This window comes from Dendrobates tinctorius, unplaced genomic scaffold, assembly GCF_039654945.1.
Source record: "Dendrobates tinctorius isolate UK_male_01 unplaced genomic scaffold, ASM3965494v1 ptg000026l, whole genome shotgun sequence".
In the NCBI taxonomy this organism is placed as follows: Eukaryota; Metazoa; Chordata; class Amphibia; order Anura; family Dendrobatidae; genus Dendrobates; species Dendrobates tinctorius.
Window position 1 is genome coordinate 14998044 of NW_027361694.1, and position 20274 is coordinate 15018317.

The 20274-nt window shown below is 46.9% G+C and overlaps 1 protein-coding gene across 3 annotated transcripts in view; it reads right to left on the reverse strand.

Moving 5' to 3' along the window:
- Positions 1–200: 200 nt before the first annotated feature.
- Positions 201–20274, reverse strand: part of UBAC2 (UBA domain containing 2) — a 273789-nt gene continuing 253715 nt past the window's right edge. For all 3 annotated transcript variants that reach the window (XM_073569527.1, XM_073569525.1, XM_073569526.1), the window contains one exon: positions 201–3177. In XM_073569527.1, coding sequence (XP_073425628.1) covers positions 3070–3177 — 108 coding nt within the window. In that variant the 3' untranslated portion in view covers positions 201–3069. The remainder of the gene's footprint in view (positions 3178–20274) is intronic.

Here is a 20274-nt window from a genome sequence, read left to right on the forward strand (position 1 = left end):
CCTAACACAAATGAACCTTATCTTAATTTCTAAAAGGCCAAATACTCAAGAATTTCTCAAAAATATTGCAACAAAAAAGAGGCGATACAACAAAGATGTTCAGAAACTGATGAGACGTTGGAGGGAGGGGATGTTACATAATCTGTGTTACAATAGAAATACCAACACATTGTTATCACACACTTTAAGAACAAAAAGAATACTGTCCAAATCTATTTATTAAATTCCAAATTGTGCTTTGCTTTCTAAATATAACCAAACAGCATTTACTAAGAAAACATCTAATTAGCGTTCATCTCTGAATAACATCTTTTACTTGATAATTTATTACACATTTTGAGACATATGTCATTTAACCATAAACTGATACCAAGTCCTGTCAGTTAGAAAATCACACCATGTTGTTATCCCTATGCCTAGATGCAGAAAGAAAAAAATTCAGGCCATTAGTAAAAGGAGTGTTCCAGGGTTTTAAAATATCTACATGTGGGCGCAAATGTGCAAGTTACCTACTAATTCTGCTGTGGCCCCAACTGCGCGCATTGTGCACTTACATGCTATACATAGTGAATACACGTCCGGTGCACTATGACCAAAAGCAGCAGGAAGGGGACGCACTAATACGGCTGTTGATCAGAGTGACATCTGTAATATTAATGTATTGCACAAATTTATAAAAACACCTTCAATTGTTTACTTCAAAGGATGTATGTAATAGGTCAGAACTGTAAATGATTTTTGCAGGGAGCAGTATGACAAGTCTAACTTTATGGCTTTGATTCTGTGTAAAACTACATTTAGATGACTTTAGGGGCCGTATTTCAATGTCCCTGTTACAGGCTCCAATTCCAGACCTGATCCATGGTCGGATTGGGTATTGCGGTAGGAGTACGGACCGCATAATGCAGATATGATTTCAGCCCTGGGAGGGGTGAGAGGGTGTAGCTGCGTGCAAAAGCAATACAAAAATATTATAGCCTGCTACTGTCAACTTTCCCCATGCAGCCTCCAGTGTCCCAGGGGGGTGATACAGCAACTTCTATTCATGCGATCACCTTTTCTTACACAGAAGTGAGGTGTCATATTTAGGGGTGTACCTTTTATCCTACTAAAGGGCAGGGAAGATGAGCAAATGATTAATTTATCTTCCCCTGCGGCTACTCAAGTCCCTTTCCTATACAATGACTGATATTTTTACAGGCACATGTTATCATGGTTATTTTTGTGCTTTTTTATTTTGTAATTTTTGTGAAAATTAGTGCATGTAGTCAGAGGCATAGCTGCATATCTAATGACTAATGACTGAATTTAAAGAAGTTGTCTACATTCAGGAAAGTGGACTCCAAACACTTTAGAATACCTAAAATAACATATACACCATGTATGCAACCTGTCTGGGTCCGGCACTGGCTCCCTGCTGCTGCATCAGATTAATTGCTTGGCGGCAGCGGTGCCATCACACAGACAGTGCATATCACTGATGCAACCAATCACTGAGCTCAGCAGATGTGCCTGATAATGGAGCTCAGAGGCTGTGCCCAATTACTGAGCTCAGAAGATGTGCCCAATTACTGAGCTCAGAGGCTATGCTTAATTACTGAGCTCAGAGGCAATGCCCAATTACTCAGCTCAGAGACTGTGCCCAATTACTGAGCTCAGAGGCTGTGCCCAATTACAGATTTCAGAGCCTGTGCCCAATTACTGATTTCAGAGGATGTGGCCAATTAATCAGTTCAGAGGTTGTGTCCAATTACTCAGTTTAGAGGCTGTGCCCAATTACTCAGTTTTGAGGCTGTGCCCAATTACTGAGCTCAGAGGCTGTGACCAATTCCTGAGCTCAGAGGCTATTCCCTATTACTGAGCTCAGAGGCTATGCCCAATTAATGAGCTCAGAGGCTATGCCCTATAAGCGAGCTCAGAGGCTATGCCCAATTACTGAGCTCAGAAGCTATGCCCTATAAGCGAGCTCAGAGGCTATGCCCAATTCCTGAGCTCAGAGGCTATGCCCAATTCCTGAGCTCAGAGGCTATGCCCTATTACTGAGCTCAGAAGCTATGCCCTATAAGCGAGCTCAGAGGCTATGCCCAATTCCTGAGCTCAGAGGCTATGCCCAATTCCTGAGCTCAGAGGCTATGCCCTATTACTGAGCTCAGAAGCTATGCCCAATTAATGAGCTCAGAGGCTATGCCCAATTAATGAGCTCAGAGGCTATGCCCTATAAGCGAGCTCAGAGGCTATGCCCAATTACTGAGCTCAGAGGTTGTGACCAATTACTGAGCTCAGCGGCTGTGCCAAGGCAGACTGCACTAGCCACCAAACTTAGTCATTGGCTTCAGCGGTGATGCACGTTGTTGATGTAACGTCACTGCTGCAGCAAAAACACTGAGGCATGAGCAATGGTGGGGAGCCTGTGCAGGACCCAAGAAGAGCCAGTACCTGCTGTGTTTGTTATTTTAGGTATCTTACAGCATTCAATGTTTTCTATTCTGAATGTGGACAACCTCTTCAATTAATAAGTGTGAACATTCATCACTACAAAATGTTAATCACTTAATGCAAAATAAAGGGTGCTCGATTTAGAAAGTGTTTGGGAGTATTTTCATAATGTGCCAGTTGTCTACTTTAAGTAATAAAATCGTCCTGGACCCCCAGCAATAAATAAAACTTTAGATAAGCTCTCAAGATTTTACCTACAGGCCTAAGGAAAACTACAATAGTAAGACATCATGAAAACACAACGTGCTGTGTATGTGACAAGCAGAGCACTGCCACATTGGACCCCTGAATGTCTAAACCTTCATATAATCAGTGCAGCTTCCATTACTACTCCTGCAGCAAGAACACAGCTTGCAGCAGTAATGAGAATTTTTCCAACTAAATAAAAAAATGCTAATTTTGAATGCTTAAATATAGCAAGTGATACAACTTTGTATTTTTAACATCAGTTTAGCAGAGTGAGTAAAAATATTTTCTTTAATCCTCTAATTTTTAATACACTTTATATTTCTAGGTAAAAAAAGATCTTTGGATGCCATATGAGTAAAATATATTGTACCATTCCCTGAATTATCATCGCTGTAATAAAAAATTGGTAGCCAAGTTGACGTCGTTGTTTGAAGCCCTTAGAGCAGTTAAGACATCTGCCCTTGAAAACCCCATTTCCATTAGCCGTGCAACCTGTAAAGAAATGAAGAAAAAAAGATGCAGTAAATCAATTTTTGAAACATGCATAGAAAGAACACCTAATAACATTACATGACACTAGAATGTAGCTATTTCAGTAGAATTTATGTTGAAATTACTGATAAATCCAGAAAAGGAAGTTATGCAACATGTTTAGTACTCCCTTCGCAAACATCTAACAGGTGTCAAAACAATCACTATACAGAACTATCCCTACAGCAAGATGCTGAATTATTTACAAGGGTTGGGTAAGGCCTCCTGCAAAAAAATACTTAGAGGGTCATGTGAGAGAAAGCATTGCACAAGTAAATAAAAAATAGCTGCAATAACACACCAGGGTGACCCCAGCTGAAGCACAGTAAAATCAGCATCTTAGGCTATGTGCACACGTATGCAGAAAATTTCTGCATAAAAACAGCACTCCTTCCCAGAAAATGTGCGTTTTTTCCGCGCGTCCCTAGACACATAGAAAATAGCCAGAAATGCGGAATTTACCGCGAAATTAATGAGCATGCTGCGTTTTTTTTTACCACGAAGCGTTTTTTCGTGGTAAAAAACGAATCAATATGCACAAAAAGTGCAAAATGCATTAAAATTAATGGGAAGCTTCTTTTAAGCGTTTTTTGAGCGGATTTTTTGGTAAATCCGTGGGAAAACCGCGAAAATAAATGCTGTGTGTGAACACAGCCTTATACAGGAATCTGTCTGATAAATGTTCTCCTGTCACTTCCCATCCAGAATTCTTTATTCAAAGGGCTTATCCGAGACAGAGTGTTTTGCAACAGGGCTAAAACTTACCGGCAAGTACTTGCCAACTACCTCCCTGCTTTGAATTGTGAAGATCAATTCCAGCATAGAGCAATCACAGACTGTTCCTGATGGTGATATCACATCGGCAAAACAGCTCCTTCTCTTCCACTCTCTCGACGGGGTGTCACTGCCAATGTCATGTTGATTGACAGCTGGCTCTCTAAATGCGGTGAGCTGACTGTAAGTTAGCATGACATCAGCAGTGACGCAACATCGATATAACAGACTGGAAGTGTCTTTGTTGACATGAGGTCAAAAGAACCAAGAGAATTTAGCACAGGTACCAGTTCCACATAGTAAACATACCCATATGTTGGCAAATCATGACAGATAAGCAAGTAAGGAGGAACAGAGTCAATTAAGCCATTTTAGAATTCAATACAAAACTTTTTTTATCATAAATATTATAAGGAATGAAAAATACATAAAGAAATTCTACGGATACATATAGGTTTCTGTGGTCATGACCCAGGGTAAAGAGGGGACGAATGGCAAGGAAAAACAAATAGTGATGTGTCCAGCTCTTATATGTTACTGGCTTTGATGAAATAAATACAAATGTATTCAATTACCATCCAAATTCCAAACAGCACTGGGGCGCCCCCTGAAGAAGCGATTAACGCAAAACGTACGTTGGGGAACGGGATCAATGCCAGGACTCCAACCATGAGTAAATACCGCAAATAATACGAATAATTCATTGTTGCAATTCCAGCAATGTGTCCAAGCATAGGCTTTGATTGATGCATCTAAGTTATTTGTATCCTTCCTGTCTGCCAGCATGGAAGATTTGTTGCCCTTCAGGACGGCATACTGCTATTTGGATTGTAATTTAATATACATATTTTTTCATCAAAGCCAATAACATATAAGAGCTGGACACAAATCACTAATTGTTCTGCCTTGCCATTGGCCGACTCTTTACCCTAGGTCATGACCACAGAGACCTATATGTATCCATAGAATTTATTAATGCATTTTTCATTCATTAATGCATTTTTCATTCATTATAATATTTATGATAAAGTTTTGCTCTGTTTCTCCTTACTTGCAGAATCAAGTGAACTGCTGTCTGAAGAGGGAGAGATATCACAAGGCACAATAGGCAGGTAGTTGACAACTATCTACCGATAAGATTTTAGCCCCATCGCAAAAAAAAGTACCCTTTACGGGTCATCAGGAAGACAGATATGCAAATGTTATGGGCGATCACAAACATTTAGCATCTAATTTAAGGCTCAAATTTATAGTACCTAATTTGGATGCTACAATTTTTAGTATTATATTTTTGCATTATAATTAGTATGGTATTTAGTATTACATTTCATATTTGTACGGCACAATTTTTCAGTATCCAATTTTTAGTCCCTAAGCGGAGTACCTTTATTTTTAGTACTTATTCTTCAATTGTTACTACTATATTTTTAGTACCTAATTTTTTAGTATGTAACATTTCAAATGTAATGTTCAGCACAAAATATTTTGTGCGCAATGAAGGCTCCACCAAATAAGCTGCAAACAATGAAACAAAACAGAGTATATTGGTCACTCATAAACGGCAGGTTTTTAACTGTTGTTCTGCACTGCTGATAACATATATCGACTGTCAGACAATCTGTTGAAATTTTGTTTTGCTGGGTTTTGTTCACTTTTTTGCCACTCAGATACTGATCACGATTTGCACTTGGATGTGATAAGCATTTTTTTTTCTCCTTCCTGCTTATTATTTTGTGCATTGCTGCAAAAGTTTGTAAGCATCAACTAGAAATAGAGTTGAATGATAGCTGATGGTTGATAGTTGTGTGCCCGTCTGAAAGACTGGTAATATCTAATTTCTGCAGCCATCTTCGAGGGAACTTGTCATCTGGTTTTTGGTGCTAAATTTTATTTTTTCTCGGAACAGGTAACTACATTGAACAACTTGAATAACTAAAATAAATCATGCTCAATTATATGTGATGTGACAGATTGCTGCCAATGGCTGTGAGGCTGTAATAATCGACAGACGTGCACTAATGTGCAGAAGTGTAATAACCCTTATTTGTATGTCCTATCATTACAACTAGGCATGAATGAGCTTATGTATTATGCCAGTAAGCACAATTCTGATATGTACAAGAACACTACACAACCATAAGTTGCAATCATTTTTAAGTATAGTCTCTACTGATGATTACAGGTTTACATTAAGTACGTTTCAGTATTATTTCCTTTAATTCCTTTTAGTAGTGATGCACCTTGCTGAGATGTGGACCCATGTGGTTGTAACAAAATGAACCCTACAAGTAAAGTAAGCTGTGACAGCTCATTTAATTCGATAAGTGGTTAAAACAAGGAGACAAAGTTGATTTACCATCTCTGAGTTTGAAAGGAAAAAGCAAAATCTGGGGAATTCCATAACCTTAAAACGTTCGCTATAGCACTTTCATCTAACCTTGACATTTTCAGCAACTTTGCATAAATTAGACTTTGGATTTTTCATAAAATTCTATCTATGTAATTTGTAACTGCTTATAACTTTATAGTTTACATACTGTGTTTTGCTGTTAGTCAATTCTCAGACTAATTACATATGATGGGAGTAATTACCAGGCCAAATATCCTTTAGAATATTTAAGTCAAATAATAACATTTACAATTTTTATTTCAAGACATCTACGGCTTTTTTAGTGCTATGGTAATTCAAACAACTATTATGAGGTCACAATTCCTGGCCTGAACGGGGTCTCATTATCTGAATTTACAGCAACATATATGCCCATGATGCTTTAAGTTCACATCATTAGATCACAGTCAGACCAGGGAATGAGGCCACATTACGGTCATCTAAATCTGAACTTTGTGTGCCATATTGTAGCCTATACATTTTTATAGTGGAAAATTAACTTTTAAGTATTCTCAAGTTTTAAAATAATCTCCAATTCAAAGGATAGGGGATAACTTTCTGATCATTGGGGGTTTGACTGCCAGGGTTCCTGCCAATCCCGAGAACTGGGCCTCTGAAAAGCCACGGCTGAACGGAGTGGAGATTGATCATGCGCTTGTCACGGTCCCCGATCCCCCTGTCACGCTCCCAGCCCTTCGCCCCCGTGCGCGCAGCGATACTCACCTCGTCCGGCAGCCGCGCTCCCTCCAGCAGCCTCGCTCCCTCCAGCCCCGGCGTCTGCCTCTCCCTTCCTCCGGCCCACAGCTGGTGACGTCACCTCGGGTCCCGCGCATGCGCAGTAGGTCGCGGCCGGTCCTCCGCCGCTAAGCTGGGTTCCGGCGGTGCTCTGCCCCAATTGCACCGCCGGACCAATGGGGGCTCAGCAGCAGCCATATCAGGCCGCCCTCCCTTAGTGGAGGCGCCTGACCGTGGTTGTTTCCTTCTGCGCCTCAGGCCCTGTGTACTCCGCTGGAATCCGGCTCACTGCCTAACCTCTGTGCTTGCTTCCAGCCCTGCTCCAGTCCTGTGTCCGTGCCCATACCTGTCCTGTGTCCGTGCCTGTTCCAGTCCTGTCTCCGCGCCTGTTCCAGTCCTGTCTCCGTGCCTGTTCCAGTCCTGTCTCCGTGCCTGTTCCAGTCCTGTCTCCGTGCCTGCTCCAGTCCTGTCTCCGTGCCTGTTGCAGTCCAGTGTCCGTGCCTGTTGCAGTCCAGTGTCCGTGCCAGCTCCAGTCCTGTGTCCGTGCCTGTTCAAGTCCTGTGTCCGTGCCTGCTCCAGTCCTGTCTCCGTGCCTGTTCCAGTCCAGTGTCCGTGCCTGTTCCAGTCCAGTGTCCGTGCCAGCTCCAGTCCTGTGTCCGTGCCTGCTCCAGTCCGGTAACCGTGCCTGTTCAAGTCCTGTGTCTGTTCCTGCTCACGCCCTGTGCACCATTCCGAGCCGCCCCTCTTGGTTCCGGCTGCCGTGGCATTCGAGTCTCTGGTCTTGCGCCTAACGATCCCTGTATAGGGGTCGGTCACACCAGGTTGCTCGTCCGGGGTCCCTCGGTGCCACGGTCCAGAGGGTCCACTCCAGGGTATTCCTCCTCACAGCCTGTGGCGCTAACAGTACGGTCAGGCCATGGATCCCGCCGGTGCTGCCGCTCCCGGTCAAAAGGAGCTTCTCTTTTTACGGGAGAACCAGGGGCGCATTATGTCGGTCATGAAGGCCATGGAGTCCCGCTTGTCCGCTCTCCAGGCGGCCGATCCGGGGAATGCCGCACAGCTGGCCGGCCTCCAGCAGGAGTTGAGCCAGCAGCGGGACGCTCAGTCCCACATTTTGTCATATATGGCCTCGGTAGATAGCCGTCTGGGAGATCTCCAGTCCGCCGCTGCGGCCTCGGCCGCCATCCCCAGTCCCGCTCCGTTCCCCTCTCCTCGCCTTGCCAAACCACCCCGATACGCTGGGGATCCCAGACAGTGTAGAGGGTTCCTAAACCAGTGTGGCTTGCATTTTGAGCTTCAGCCTCATCAGTATCCTTCCGATCGGGCCAAGGTGGCCTTCATCATGTCCCATCTGGAGGGAGAGGCCTTATCTTGGTTAAATCCGCTCTGGGAGAGGGACGATCCTATTGTTTCTAACATCCCGCTCTTCTTGGACACCTTTCGTAAGGTGTTCGATGAGCCTGGACGGGTAGCCTCGCTTACCGAATCTCTTTTCAACCTACACCAGGGCTCCCTGACTGTTGGTCAATACGCCATTCGGTTCCGCACCATGTCCTCCGAATTGGGTTGGAATAACGCGGCATTGGTCGGGGCCTTTTGGCGTGGGTTGTCGGGCAGAATTAAGGACGAGTTGGCGGGGCGTGATACCCCCACCAACCTCGAGGACCTCATCTCCCTGGCCACTCGAATTGACCTCAGGTTCCAGGAGCGCGCCCGGGAAACGGCGAGGGATAGGAGGCCCATTAGGCCGGCCCAGATCGCTAGCCGGTCCTTTAATCCTCGTCCGCCTGGTCCTGGACATACTCCGCCCCCTGAGCCCATGCAGGTAGATCGGGTCCGGATGGCTGAGAGACGTCAGAGGGAGAGACGGGAGCAAGGGCTTTGTCTTTACTGTGGAGGGGCATCCCACTTCATCCGCTCTTGTCCTGAGAGACCGGGAAACTCTTCCACCTAGGCCAGGTAAGAGAGGCCTTCCTAGGTGATTATGATTCCTCTCAGGCCCTCACACTTTCCGTTCTTCTGCTTTCAGGGGGGAGGCGTGGGTCAGAGGTGGCCTATGTGGATTCGGGCTCAGCAGGCAACTTCATCCGGCGTGAAGTGGTAGACAAATATCGGATTCCCGTGGTCTCCCTGAAGAACCCTCGGATTATCGCTTCCGTTGATGGCCGACCGTTGTTGGACTCCATCACCACGGTCACAGAAGAGGTAATCTTGCAAGTCGGTGCCCTCCACCGTGAAAAAGTAGCCTTCTATGTGCTGCCCGACTTGTCTCATGCCATTCTCCTCGGTCTCCCGTGGTTACGGACACACCAGCCGGTTCTCAACTGGTCGACCGGGGAGGTCTTGCGCTGGGGAGACCCGTGTCATGGTCGCTGTCTGAACCCCATTCAGCCAGTGGTTCCCCTTCGCCCACCTCAGGATCTCTCTGGGCTTCCTTCCGCCTATTGGGCTTATGCAGACGTTTTCGACAAGAAGGAGTCGGAGGTTCTTCCACCGCATCGAGCCTTCGACTGCCCGATTGAGCTTATCCCCGGTTCTACTCCTCCCAGGGGCAGGATCTACCCGCTGTCCCCTGCAGAATCCGCCGCCATGTCCGAATATGTCACGGAGAACCTTGCCAAGGGATTCATTCGGAAGTCTTCATCTCCTGCCGGCGCCGGGTTCTTTTTCGTTAAAAAGAAAGACGGTTCGCTGCGCCCATGTATCGATTATAGAGGATTGAACAACATCACTATCAAAAACCGGTACCCACTTCCTCTTATCCCGGAGTTGTTTGACCGTCTCAGGGGGGCACGCATCTTCTCCAAACTGGATCTCAGGGGGGCATACAACCTCATCCGCATCCGTGCCGGCGATGAATGGAAGACCGCCTTTAACACCCGTGACGGTCATTATGAGTACTTGGTGATGCCATTCGGTCTGTGCAATGCCCTGGCGGTGTTCCAGGAGTTCGTCAATGAAATCTTCCGAGACCTCCTGTACTCCTGTGTCGTAGTCTACCTGGATGACTTTCTGGTCTTCTCCCCGGATCTTCCATCCCACAGGAGGACTGTCCGCCTTGTTCTTCGGCGTCTTCGAGAGAATCGTCTATATGCCAAGATGGAGAAGTGCCTGTTCGAACAGACCTCCCTGCCTTTTCTGGGCTACATCATCTCCGATGCCGGGCTTCAGATGGATCCCGAGAAACTCTCCGCCATTCTCAAGTGGCCTCGCCCCGCTGGCTTAAGAGCTATTCAACGTTTCTTGGGCTTCGCGAACTACTATCGGCAGTTCATTCCGCACTTCTCCTCGCTCTCCAGGCCGATCTCGGCCCTTACCCGAAAGGGGATCTCTGCCAACTCCTGGACACCTGAAGCCGAAGAGGCCTTCCAGTTGCTAAAACAAGCTTTTTCCACAGCTCCCGTATTGATCCGTCCTGAGAGCGGCAAGCCTTTCGTGCTGGAGGTGGACGCTTCCTCGACTGGCGCCGGGGCTGTCTTGTCCCAGAGGACCGGTTCGGGCCGCCTACGTCCTTGTGGCTTTTTCTCCAGAGCCTTTTCGCCGGCAGAGTGTAACTATTCGATTGGCGACCGTGAGCTTCTGGCCATGAAGTTGGCATTGGAGGAGTGGCGTCACCTTCTGGAAGGAGCAGTTCACCCTTTTATTGTTTACTCTGACCACAAAAATCTCGCCTACCTCCAGACCGCCCAGAGACTCAATCCTCGACAGGCTAGATGGTCTCTGTTTTTTGCCCGCTTTGATTTCGAGCTGCACTTCCGCCCTGGAGACAAGAACGCTAAAGCCGATGCTCTATCCAGAGTCTTTCAACCAACTGAATCTGGGGAGGAACCTTCCCATGTTATCGAGCCTACGAAGATAATCACAGTGGCTCCGTTGTCTCTGCTTTCTCCACCTCCGGGCAAGACTCTCGTACCAGAGGACGTTAAGAGGAGAGTTCTTCTGTGGGGGCATTCCTCCAAACTGGCTGGTCATGCCGGAATTGGGAAGACCCTGGCCCTCATAACGCGGTATTATTGGTGGCCCACTCTCCGTCAAGATGTGGCAGACTTTGTCGCCTCCTGTTCCTCCTGTGCTAGGAATAAGACACCCCGTCGTCCTCCATTTGGCCTGCTGCTTCCCCTGCCGGTACCGAAGTCGCCTTGGGAGAATATCGCCATGGACTTTATCACGGATCTGCCCCGTTCGTCTGGCTGTACGGTGATTCTTGTGGTAGTGGACCGCTTTTCTAAAATGGCGCATTTCATTCCGCTAAGCGGCCTCCCTTCCGCACCCGGATTAGCCAAGATCTTCGTCCATCAGATTTTCAGACTACATGGTCTACCTGAACGAATTGTCTCTGATCGTGGGGTACAGTTTACGGCAAAATTTTGGAGAGCACTTTGCAAACTTCTGGATATTTCCTTGGATTTTTCTTCTGCCTATCATCCACAAACCAATGGGCAAGCGGAACGAACTAACCAGATCCTGACTGCATACCTTCGGCATTTTTCCAACGGCCACCAGGATAATTGGGCTGATCTGCTTCCTTGGGCGGAATTCGCCTACAACAATCATGCCGGCGAATCCTCTACTAAATCGCCCTTTTTTGTGGTATTCGGCAAACACCCTAACATACCTCTTCCTGTCGCTCCAACCTCTGAAGTACCGGCAGCCAACTCCTTGTTCCAGGAATTCTCTGAAATCTGGTCCGAGACCAACTCCACTCTCAAAAGGGCCAGTGAGCGAATGAAGAACCACGCAGACAAGAGGAGGCTGGACCCTCCACCGTTTCACATTGGGGATAAGGTCTGGCTCTCATCCAAGTACATTCGACTGAAACTACCCTCTTATAAGCTGGGCCCCCGGTACATAGGTCCTTTTGAGGTCCTGGATCGAGTCAATGAAGTCGCCTACAAATTGAGGTTGCCTGCTTCGCTCCGTATCCCGAACACCTTCCACGTCTCCCTCCTGAAACCTGTGGTCCTGAATCAATTCCATCCTTCACCCACTCCAGCTCCTCAGCCTGTGGGCTCGGATGATACTTTCGAAGTGAGGGATATTCTCGCCATGAGGAGAGTTAGAGGGAGGACCTTTTTCCTTGTTGACTGGGAGGGGTTTGGTCCTGAGGAGAGATCCTGGGAGCCCCGGGAGAACATCAACGCCCCCCACATTCTCAGGAAATTTTTTGCCAACCGCAGCGGGGGGCGGCTTAAGGGGGGGTACTGTCACGGTCCCCGATCCCCCTGTCACGCTCCCAGCCCTTCGCCCCCGTGCGCGCAGCGATACTCACCTCGTCCGGCAGCCGCGCTCCCTCCAGCAGCCTCGCTCCCTCCAGCCCCGGCGTCTGCCTCTCCCTTCCTCCGGCCCACGGCTGGTGACGTCACCTCGGGTCCCGCGCATGCGCAGTAGGTCGCGGCCGGTCCTCCGCCGCTAAGCTGGGTTCCGGCGGTGCTCTGCCCCAACTGCACCGCCGGACCAATGGGGGCTCAGCAGCAGCCATATCAGGCCGCCCTCCCTTAGTGGAGGCGCCTGACCGTGGTTGTTTCCTTCTGCGCCTCAGGCCCTGTGTACTCCGCTGGAATCCGGCTCGCTGCCTAACCTCTGTGCTTGCTTCCAGCCCTGCTCCAGTCCTGTGTCCGTGCCTGTACCTGTCCTGTGTCCGTGCCTGTTCCAGTCCTGTCTCCGCGCCTGTTCCAGTCCTGTGTCCGCGCCTGTTCCAGTCCTGTGTCCGTGCCTGTTCCAGTCCTGTCTCCGTGCCTGTTCCAGTCCTGTCTCCGTGCCTGCTCCAGTCCTGTGTCCTTGCCTGTTCAAGTCCTGTGTCCGTGCCTGTTCCAGTCCAGTGTCCGTGCCTGTTCCAGTCCAGTGTCCGTGCCTGTTCCAGTCCTGTCTCCGCGCCTGTTCCAGTCCTGTCCGTGCTTCCAGCCCTGCTCCAGTCCTGTGTCCGTGCCCGTACCTGTCCTGTGTCCGTGCCTGTTCCAGTCCTGTCTCCGCGCCTGTTCCAGTCCTGTGTCCGCGCCTGTTCCAGTCCTGTGTCCGCGCCTGTTCCAGTCCTGTGTCCGTGCCTGTTCCAGTCCTGTGTCCGTGCCTGTTCCAGTCCTGTCTCCGTGCCTGCTCCAGTCCTGTCTCCGTGCCTGCTCCAGTCCTGTCTCCGTGCCTGCTCCAGTCCTGTCTCCGTGCCTGCTCCAGTCCTGTCTCCGTGCCTGCTCCAGTCCTGTCTCCGTGCCTGCTCCAGTCCTGTCTCCGTGCCTGCTCCAGTCCTGTCTCCGTGCCTGCTCCAGTCCTGTCTCCGTGCCTGCTCCAGTCCAGTGTCCGTGCCTGTTGCAGTCCAGTGTCCGTGCCAGCTCCAGTCCTGTGTCCTTGCCTGTTCAAGTCCTGTGTCCGTGCCTGCTCCAGTCCTGTCTCCGTGCCTGTTCCAGTCCAGTGTCCGTGCCTGTTCCAGTCCAGTGTCCGTGCCAGCTCCAGTCCTGTGTCCGTGCCTGCTCCAGTCCGGTAACCGTGCCTGTTCAAGTCCTGTGTCTGTTCCTGCTCACGCCCTGTGCACCATTCCGAGCCGCCCCTCTTGGTTCCGGCTGCCGTGGCATTCGAGTCTCTGGTCTTGCGCCTAACGATCCCTGTATAGGGGTCGGTCACACCAGGTTGCTCGTCCGGGGTCCCTCGGTGCCACGGTCCAGAGGGTCCACTCCAGGGTATTCCTCCTCACAGCCTGTGGCGCTAACAGCGCTCTACTGCTTCATTCATTCTTAAAGGCACTTCTAGTAGAATGAATGGAGAGTCAGGGCGTATGATTGACCTCCGTTCCATTCAGTGGGGCTCTTCAAAGTCCTGGTTTTCAGGATCGGTGGAGGCGATGGCGGTGAGACACCTAGTGATTGAAAAGTTATCTCCTATCCTTTGGATTGGAGATAGCTTTCAAACTTGAGAACACAACTTTAATACAATTGCCCTATCCCTAGTTAAAGCCATGTGTGCAGGAGCCCACAGACATCAAACTGGGAATGTAAAATTACCAGAACAATGGCATAAAATGAGTAATTTGCATTCAATGGATGGGTTGACAACAAGATTTATCAGTGAGTAACCTCGTTTATTTGATTTGATGCAGATTTCTCACTATGCACTGCATAGACTCTAGCTTTCAACAATGCTACACAAGAATGAGCAAGGTACAGATTTTAGAAAAAAGCCTCAGCGTGGTCCTAACATTAGTGAGATGTAACACATCAACAAGGTGAAGAATTCTTAATTATTATAACCTAAGATAAAACAAAATGAACAAACACTCTGAAGTAAGCAGTACATGTAAATAACATAGGTTACTTAGCTGACACTACTGTGATCCAAAAAGGGTTAAAGCCATCCCACGGCGACAAGGTTTACCCAATCGTTAAGGACCTAACTCTAACGTACAACTTCTCTATGTGCCAGCTGACCTCAATAGACAGTGCCAGAGCAGGACCCAGGCCTGACTGTTTAAGCATCTGCCCATGGTACGCTATTAAAACTGTATGCCTAAAAAGAGGGAGCCATACCCTTGTATGTACAAAATACTATTACTATTTATTTATAGCAGACTATTTGCTCATTTTGTTTGTATCCTAGGATATGTTTGTTAATGTCCACAGTGTGAATGTGCACGTACACATTTACACTTTTACCAACATGTGCTTGCATATATAGGGGCATGTTTCCCCCTTTTTGGGCTGTGCATTTTAGCTTATATAGCTTACCACGTGAAGGTCTTTAAAGGGAACCTGTCAGCAGTTTTGACCGATATAAGATGTGGCCACTGCCTTTCAGGGCTTATCTACCGCCTGCTCTAATGCAGCAGATAAGCCTCTGATCCGACCTGCAAAAGAATAAAAATAAGTTTTATTATACTCACCTGCAGGGCGGTCCGGTCCGATGGGTGTCGCAGGTCCGGCGCCTCCCATCTTCTTGCGATGCTGCCCTCCTGCTTGCTTCACAGGCTCAACGGCATAGCGCTCCTACGCAGGCGTACTTATGTGCCCTGTTGAGGGCAGAGCAAATTCCTGCAGTGTGCAAGCGCTTTGCCGGCACCTGCGCACTGCAGTACTTTGAAGTACGCTTGTACAGGAGTGTGATGCCAGGGAGCCATGAAGCAAGCAAGAGGGTGGCATTGCAAGAAGATGGGAGGCGCCGGACCTAGACTTGCGACACCCATCGGACTGGACCGCCACCGCCGGAGAGTATAATAAAACTTATTTTTCTTATCTTTCAGGTTGGAACGGGGGCTTATCTACCGCATTATAGAATGCGGTAGATAAGCCTGAAAGGCAGTGGCCGCATCTTATATCGGCCAAAACTGCTGACAGGTTTGCTTTAAACTGTCAGGCCTGGGTCTTGCTCTAGCACCCTCTATTGAGGCCTGCTAGCACACAGAGAGGTTGTACAGTAGGATAGGTCAATCCTGATTGGGTAAACTTTGTTGAGGTGGGATGGCTTTTACGCTTTTTTGATCACAAAAGTGTCAACCAAGTACCTTATGCTATCTACATTTACTATTATTATTTTTTTACAGCAGGATATTTGCTCTTTTTGTTTTTACCCTAGGTTGTGTTTGTTAATAGTCACAGTGACCGTGCATCTACACCTTTCGCTTATACCAAAATGTGATCCAGCTCATTTCTTTGGTTTTGCTATAGAATTCTTATCAAAAAGTCTAAACCGGCAATTTATTTTCTAGTTTTACCATCCCAGAGACGTATTCAAACGTATAAACAGAAGTCAACAACTATGCAGTATTTTGTTTTAAAGACATGTTAAGTATTCGCCTGAATCAAGTACAAAATATTTATGGTTTCACTGATGTGAAGAAAAATATCAGTAAAAACTCTTGGAATTTCCCACCAGATGTCTTATTGGAAAGCCCATTACCAATATTACTAAAAATAATATGCAAGTAACATTGCTAGACCAGATGCCTAAAACCAAACATATGACATAAATATAGTTCATTTAAAATTCCCCACCTAAACTCTCTCAGTCGTTTCATCAGTGAGGTTTATAGACAGTTACCTACCAGTATGGGTTATATTTCTACTTAATAATTTATTTTAAACCTTATTTTCTACTGGGATTAAGAGTTCAATCCTAATCTTCTGAGACCTGAGGGAGTCTGGTTTAGCTACAGAGTCAAGGCATGGTTTTCTCTCTGTAAATTACGATTGAGCCTAAGGTTCTGACTCTTTAAAGTAGTTGTCCACTCCTTGGACAATTTTTTCTCATATCCCTTGCTTGGGCCCCATAAAATAAAAACGTTTATACTCCCATCCCATGCTTGTGCTGTTCCCGCGGGAACAATGCCAGCACAGGAAATGAGTATAGGCTTTACTAAATGAACCAAATATTTGGATCCTGAAGGGGCTGTCCTAGTAATGGACAACCCCTTTAAGACTGGCATTTCATGCACCTGACTTAATGAAAGACATGAAGTATTAACGTACTGAATTCATTAAGATATAAACACAGTGAACAAGTCTGTAGGACAGTGTTCACACCACAAAAGACCAATATATTCAATTGGTTTCTTGTTTCTGAAAGATTAGGGAGGTATCCACTCCTCCCTTGTGGGCCGTGCACATATAAGCCGTCTTCAACAGCGTGTCCACATCAGACATTACCTTTCTGAATCCTGCTCATGTAGATACCATACACATGGTCAAGTTTTTAAATACATCCGGTTAGGGACTGCTGTGATATGGGTATACCTTGACGTTTGGTAGAGCGGCTTAGTATACAGTTTTTGCAAAAAAGTATCAACTAAATACCCTGTTTTGTTATCATCTTTTTACTAGCATTTGCTGTTTACTGTTACTTTTTTACAACAGAGTATTTTTATACGTTTGTTATACTGTGTTTTTCTGTGTTTCTGAATTTATTAAGAGGTGCATGCAGGGTCGGACTGGCCTGGCAGGGTATTGGAGAATTCCCCGGTGGGCCTTTGCTGTGGACCAGATAGATGGCAGTGGGAAGAAGAACACAAGAAAAAAAAGTTAAAAGTTTGCGATTTTTAGGGGTACAAGCCCTATAAAAGAAGCAGGGGCGGACATATCGCATGTGCGTCTCACATGGGCCCAGAGGTGGAGGGGGGCCCCTGCAGGGCAGCTAACATTGAGGGCAATCTGGCCTGTTTATGTGGCCCTAAGGCTCTGGGGGGGCCCTGGCCAGATTGCCCTCGTACGGCAGGCAGGGAGCGATCCCTACAGCTCTGCTGTGGAGCAGAGCTGCAGGGATCCATCCTCTGATGGAGTGGAGGGGAGAACAATGTTGAACGTGGTGGAGAGGGTAATGATGAAGGTGGTGGAGAAGGCAATGATGGAGGAAAGGGCAATATTGGGGGTGGTGGGGAAGAAGGCAATCATGGAGGTGATTGAGAGCACAACGAGGGATGTGGGGGATTGGTATGGGAGAAAGGGGGGATTTATAATGGACTTACGAACAGGAAGATGTTAGCTATGGATCTAGAATGAATTGGGTGGTGGAGGAGGGTGCTCAGCCAATGATCGTGTCCTCCCCATCCCACAATTTATTGTGATGCTATCAGGGTCTTAAAATTTATTGAGGAGTGGGAGAGGAGGGGGTAAGGTGAATAGGACCCTTTCTAATGAACTGAAAGGTGGGAGAAGACGCTGTCAGGGACTTGTAATGAATTGGGAGGTGGCGGAGGATACTCAGAACCTGATGGCATCTTCTCCCACTTCCAAATTCATTATGATGCTATCAAGGACTTAAAGTGAATGATGGGGACATAGGAAAGGGATTAAGGCTATGTGCACACGTTCAGGATTGGCAGGGGAAAATTCTGCTGCATATCCTAATGTGTTGGCATGAAGAAAGTTGCATAAAATACTTTTTTTTTTTTTTTTTTTTTAACATTTTTGCCATGCCGCTGTTACATATTTTCCCCATTAGCACGTGTGAAATACGTTGGAAGAATTGACATTACGCAGATTTTAATCTGCTGCAAATCTGCAAGGAAAAAATAAGCAGCATGTGCAAGAGACCTCAGAGATCTCATTCACTTTTCCTGTACTGTAAAACCATTCATATATTCCGTGAGCACATAGCCTTACAGGTAATTGGGGAGACACAGACTGAATCTCTATATATAAAAATGAATGTATGTATGTGTGTGTGTATCACCAACCAATCACGAAGCATCTTTCATTTCACCAGAGCTGATTAAAAAAAGCTGAGCTGTGATTGGTTGCTATGAATAACAGTTTTCCTTGCAACCAATCACTAAGCAAAGAAGCTGAGCTGTGATTGGTTGCTATGAGCAATAGTTTTCTCACTCCACAACAACACCTCAGCAGACACTGACATGGTGGGAGAAATCTAGCATCCCCGGGATCATAAGCTCCCAGCCATTGTCTGCCCCCCCAGAAAGGAGCAGAGAGCACATGACAGAAATGAATCCACCTCCCTGCCCATATCCCCATCACACATCCTCCATCCCATAGGCACAACTTCCCTCTTAAAGGGCTCTCCGGTATGGAAGTTAGGGCAAATCCCTCAGCGCTCTAATACTGACCCCAGTCATCTATTAAGGGATCACTGGTATTGAAGTCAGGGCATATCCATCCAGTAGTTTTGGAAATTAGGATGTGGGATATTAGGAGTAGTAGTCCGATGGCTATGGCTGATGGGATGATGTGGGATATTAGGGGTAGTAGTCCGATGGCTTTGGCTGACGGGATGATGTGGGATATTAGGGGTAGTCCGATGACTCTGGCTGACTGGATGATGTGGGATATTAGTGGTAGTAGTCCGGTGGCTCTGGCTGATGGGATAATGTGGGATATTAGGGGTAGTAGTCCGGTGGCTCTGGCTGATGGGATGATGTGGGATATTACGGGTAGTAGTCCGATGGCTCTGGCTGACGGGATGATGTGGAATATTGGGGGTAGTATTCCGGTGGCTCTGACGGGATGATGTGGGATATTAGTGGTAGTAGTCCGGCGGCTGTGACGGGATGATGTGAGATATTAGGGATAGTAGTCCGGTGGCTCTGGTTGACAGGATGATGTGGGATATTAGTGGTAGTAGTCTGATGGATCTGACTGATGGGATGATGTGGGATTTTAGGGGTAGTAGTCTGATGGCTCTGGCTGACGGGATGATGTGGGATATTAGGGTAGTAGTCCGATGGCTCTGGCTGACGGGATGATGTGGAATATTAGCGGTAGTAGTTCAATGGCTCTGGTTGACGGGATGATGTGATGGTGGCCTGTGCTGGATGAAGAAAAGCGAAGATGAAGGACTTCAACTACAGACGTCACTGCTGAGTCAGTGTATTACATGTACACGCACACTATACACTATATACTGTGTACAGAGCTCCTGTGTATAATGTCACCTGTGATCACTGTATTACATGTACACTGACACTATACAAAGAGCTCCTGTGTATAATGTCACTGTCGATCACTGTATTACCTGCACACTGACACTATATACAGAGCTCTTGTGTGTGTCATTGATGATCTCTGTATTATCTGTAAACGTACACTATACACTGTATCCTATATACAGAGCTCATGTATAATGTCACTTGTGGTAATAACAGTGCTGTTAGCATTGTGGTTTGTAGTCATCATTGGTATTATAGTATTCGGACACTATGAGGTGGTAATTTGTGCTCTGGTCACGGTGTGGCAGTATTTATCACCTGTATGTGGTATTATTCGGTCACTATGTGGTCTGTTCATGGTGTGGTGCGTTTGACCCTTGTATGTGGTATTATTCGATCACTACAGTCACTAAGTGGTGCTAATTTGTAGGCTGGTCACGGTGTGGTGGTATTTGTCCCTTGTATGTGGTAATATTCTGTCAATTTGTGGTGGCATATGTAGTTCAGTTGTGGTATGGTGGTATTTCTCCTCGTATGTGGTATTATTTGGTTGCTATATGCTGGTAATATGTGTTATTATTCGGTCACTATGTTTGTGGTCTGGTCACAGTGTGGCGGTATTTGCCCCTTGTATATGGTATTATTCGGTCACTACGGTCACTATGTGGTGCTAATTTGTAGGCTGGTCACGGTGTGGTGGTATTTGTCCCATGTATGTGGTAATATTCTGTCAATTTGTGGTGGAATATGTAGTTCAGCTATGGTATGGTGGTATTTCTCCTCTTATGTGGTATTATTTGGTTGCTAT